Source organism: Austrofundulus limnaeus, unplaced genomic scaffold (genome assembly GCF_001266775.1).
Source record: "Austrofundulus limnaeus strain Quisiro unplaced genomic scaffold, Austrofundulus_limnaeus-1.0 Scaffold2, whole genome shotgun sequence".
Lineage (NCBI taxonomy): Eukaryota > Metazoa > Chordata > Actinopteri > Cyprinodontiformes > Rivulidae > Austrofundulus > Austrofundulus limnaeus.
This window is the reverse complement of record NW_013952404.1, coordinates 7,799,008-7,802,492: the sequence shown is the minus strand read 5'-3', so window position 1 is coordinate 7,802,492 and position 3,485 is coordinate 7,799,008. Positions and strand designations below refer to the sequence as shown.

General features: G+C 39.5%; 2 protein-coding genes across 7 annotated transcripts in view; both read right to left on the bottom strand.

The window, feature by feature from the left end:
• Nucleotides 1–996, bottom strand: part of LOC106521675 (dentin sialophosphoprotein) — a gene marked incomplete at its 5' end in the record, with an annotated part of 3,806 nt that extends 2,810 nt beyond the window's left edge. The window contains 1 exon segment of the mRNA XM_014014342.1: nucleotides 817–996. Coding sequence (XP_013869796.1) covers nucleotides 817–835 — 19 coding nt within the window.
• Nucleotides 997–1,115: 119 nt separating this feature from the next.
• LOC106521647 (uncharacterized) overlaps nucleotides 1,116–3,485 on the bottom strand; it is a 6,494-nt gene continuing 4,124 nt past the window's right edge. For 2 of the 6 annotated variants that reach the window (XR_012583906.1, XR_012583902.1), the window contains 2 exons: nucleotides 2,530–2,614; nucleotides 1,116–2,240 (listed from right to left, as the gene is read on the bottom strand). Coding sequence is in view for 2 of the 6 variants with exons in the window: in XM_074559751.1 (XP_074415852.1) it covers nucleotides 1,231–1,952; nucleotides 2,081–2,240 (882 nt within the window). In the remaining 4 variants the exon portion in view is untranslated. The remainder of the gene's footprint in view (nucleotides 2,241–2,529; nucleotides 2,615–3,485) is intronic. The other 4 variants (XR_012583903.1, XM_074559752.1, XM_074559751.1 and 1 more) reach the window with 4 other exon arrangements.

Here is a 3,485-nt window from a genome sequence, read left to right as displayed (position 1 = left end):
CTTTTCCACTTCCTCCATGTACAGGTTTGCAACAATAGGAGAAACTGGGAATCCCATGGCACACCCATGTTTCTGCCTATAAAATGCAGTGGTCTTTGGTACAGCGAGGCCCAGCTTCTCATCTGTCGGGTAGCGTGCTGTTTTGCTGCGGGAGGTTGTTCTCTCTTTTCTCTGTTTCGCACATCCAAGATGTAATGTAGGAACGTAGTCCACACAGTTTGGATCATTAATTGCAATACCAGACAAAAAAAATGCCAATTACACACTTTACTGTTTGTCATCCTGGCGGCGAAGCGCATTGAGCCACAGCTCTCTTCTCTTAGTAGCTTTGCTCGATTTTCCTAAAAGAATTTGGTAAAAAGAACAAGGTTCTCCGCTGTCTTTTACTCGCTCACGTTGCCTCGAGCAATTATACACACTACAAAAGTCATGCTTCCCCATTGCTATGGCTGGAAGTACTACACTCAACTCGATTGACGGCTTATCCAAAATCCGATTACCTTTGAACAACTGGATCCGGTGTCTCTTTTTCTCCAGTGTTTTTGTCGTAGCCACAGCTGGATGTGGGTTTTCCTTCGTCGGCTTTTTGTCAACAAAGTGAAATGAGCAAACACACAGTTTTGGGTGGTCTCTTCAAGCTCTGATTTTTCAGCCACATTCTTTTGAGTCTCTGTCTGTAAGCATACGATAGAAACTATACCGCTTTTCACAGGAACACTCTTTTTTTGTTTTGGGTCCGTGTTGAAAACATCAGTTGTACCCACAGGTTTAGTTTGGTCTGGTTGTTCGTGCAGCCGCGAACAGCACAACACGTACCTGAACTCCGCAAGGCCATCTTGGGTCCACTTGGTTGTTAAATGAATGTCAAAAAAACAAAATAAAAATAAAATCTTTTATCTGTGAAACCGAATAAAAACTACTTTCAAATAAACCGCGGTTCATGCTCCGCTGCTAACTACTACTTCCGGTCTCACAAGTGAGTTTCTTCTTCTGTTGAAGTTTAATGGTGGTTGGCAAACAACGTTTAAGCGCATTACCGCCACCTTCCGGAATGGAGTATGGACGAAGACTCTCTTAAAAAAAACACTAAATCCTAACAAATAAACCTGTTTTTGTTTTTTTTAGAAAACTAACTACAGCCTTGAAAACAATTTCTGAAAAACTTCCATTCAATATCTAAGTTGCAATATTTTGCCTGTGTAGGGTTCTTGTATCAACAGCCACCTATTTTCATGCATAGTTGTGGTCTCCCATAAAATTTGGAACTTTTCTCTTTAATTTTCTACACCAGGGCCTCTTAGCAGTCTTCCTGCTAACATCCTCTTCAATAACAAAACAAGTGGAAGATGTTCTTCCTGAACGACCCGTCACGTCTCTCTGAGGAGACTGATTGGTACCAAATTGTTCACGGTGATCTGAAAAYGTAACAGAGTTGATTATGGTGTTTACACCCGATGCAGAAGCCCTGCTCTCCATCCAGCCACTGTCACTGCCTGCAGATGTTGATCCAGAGTCTGATGAGATACTCAGCTGAGCGTCAGCTTCCTCATCTTCATCCTCATCATCAACCTCACTAATGGAAGTTTCAGAAGAGCAGGAATCTGTGTCGTCTGGATTCCAAGTGATTTCTATTTCTGCACAGTTCTCTCCACCTGTTGATGCTTTCATTGGATCAGCTGATGTGCGGGTTAAGAGTTCTCCATCTTCCACTTGGCACACATAAAGCTGTGGGAACGGCTTATCTTCATCATCCTCACTCTTCAAAGGATTTGAGGTGAAACCAAACCCATTGACCTCAGTCGGTATTGTGCTGTTGAGATGCTCTGCCTCCAGACTGCTCCAGTCGTCCTCCTCTTCCTCCTTGATGTGGACTGGCTCTGGGTCCTGCTGGTCCACATCGGGCCTCTGCTCTTCCAGCACATCCTCTATAGTCAGCACCAGCTGCTGAACATCTGGAGGGAACACAAACATTTGTTATGACTTCTAATGATTTCAAGACGTTTTAGCTGGTTGAATAATAACCTTTTTTAACAGGTAAACTTCWAGTTGCAGCCAATTGCAAAGAGATTTTAAAATGAACCGTATAACAAGCCTGGTTTCTCCTTTCTTATTTTTTTTGCTGTGAGGTCCATTTCTGAGCAGATGCCTGTGATGCTTCTTCCATTGAAGATGCTCAGGAAATACTGTGGGAGCGGCTTCGCAGTGTGTGATCGCAAAGTTGTCGTCCCTTGGGTGTACACCTGAAAATAATAAAACATAAAATGAAATGATTTTATAGTTATATGCTAGTTTTTCCATTATGTAATAATGTCAGATGGTTAGAACTGAGGTGTGTTAATAGCTTTAAGTACGTATATATTGGCATATTTATATATGTAAATAAAAACATTGTATATATATACAGATATGCACTCATATTAAAGTTGTTGAAAGAGAAACTGATTTAGTGCACAGCTTAGGTATTGTAACTAATATTTCCCATTATTTATCTCTCATAAAGTCGCTACTCAGAAAATGTTCGCTGCATACCCGGTGATGCTTTGTTGGAGAAAACTTGTCTCTGTTGATGTTGGTTAACCATCTTCTCAACAGGTCAGGGTTGTCTAATGGAAACCTAAAAACAGTGAATTAGATAAGATTATTTTACACTTTAAATATTACAACAGACAGAGGCAACAGCAGCTTGTAATATTTTTGCCAAATTGTAGCATGATTTAGCAGTGCTACACTCTGTGTTTGCTACAGAAGCTAATATCTACTTGGCAGTCCATTATTATTCTGGCTTTAAAAGCTAATTTTATTTTAAACTGGTACATTAATGGCTTCAGTTCTGGTCAGATCACATCCATATTTAGGTAAATGAGATTAAATATGCTTACTTGTGAAATGAGACACGTTTTCCTCTTTTTCTTCTGTTGGTACAGCCATAGCACACACAACTTTCTGGCATTTCATTTTTTTTTTACATTTTTATGATAATAGCTTACATACACTCTAATATATTAATACTATTTTGGTTAATATTATCATTAATAGCTATTAAATATTTTGTCATAATCAGCCTTTATTTTCATTGTACTATTTTGCCAATATTTACACTACAAACAGAAACCTGCCCTGTCTGGTTATGGCTGCTGCTGCTGCAGATCACAGCGTCACGTGACGAAGGCGCAGTTTCGAGTGCGCATGTGCAAAGTCCACCTAACACTTCCGGGTCTTAGCATCCCACATACTAGAGACKCCTTTGTACGGCTTTTTAAAAAAATATTAAGTTGTTGCAACAAACCCGTCGTTATATGTTCTGGAATGTACGTCTGCACTATTGTACTTTTGTTAAGGATGATTAAACAAACTATTAACAGACTAATTTAAATTGTTACATGTGTGAAAGGTTTGCAGGTCAAAATTTAAAACAAAAACCTCACATGAAGTTAGGTTAGTGCTTGGAGTAAGTTGTTTTTAATAGGGGCAGATATATATATATA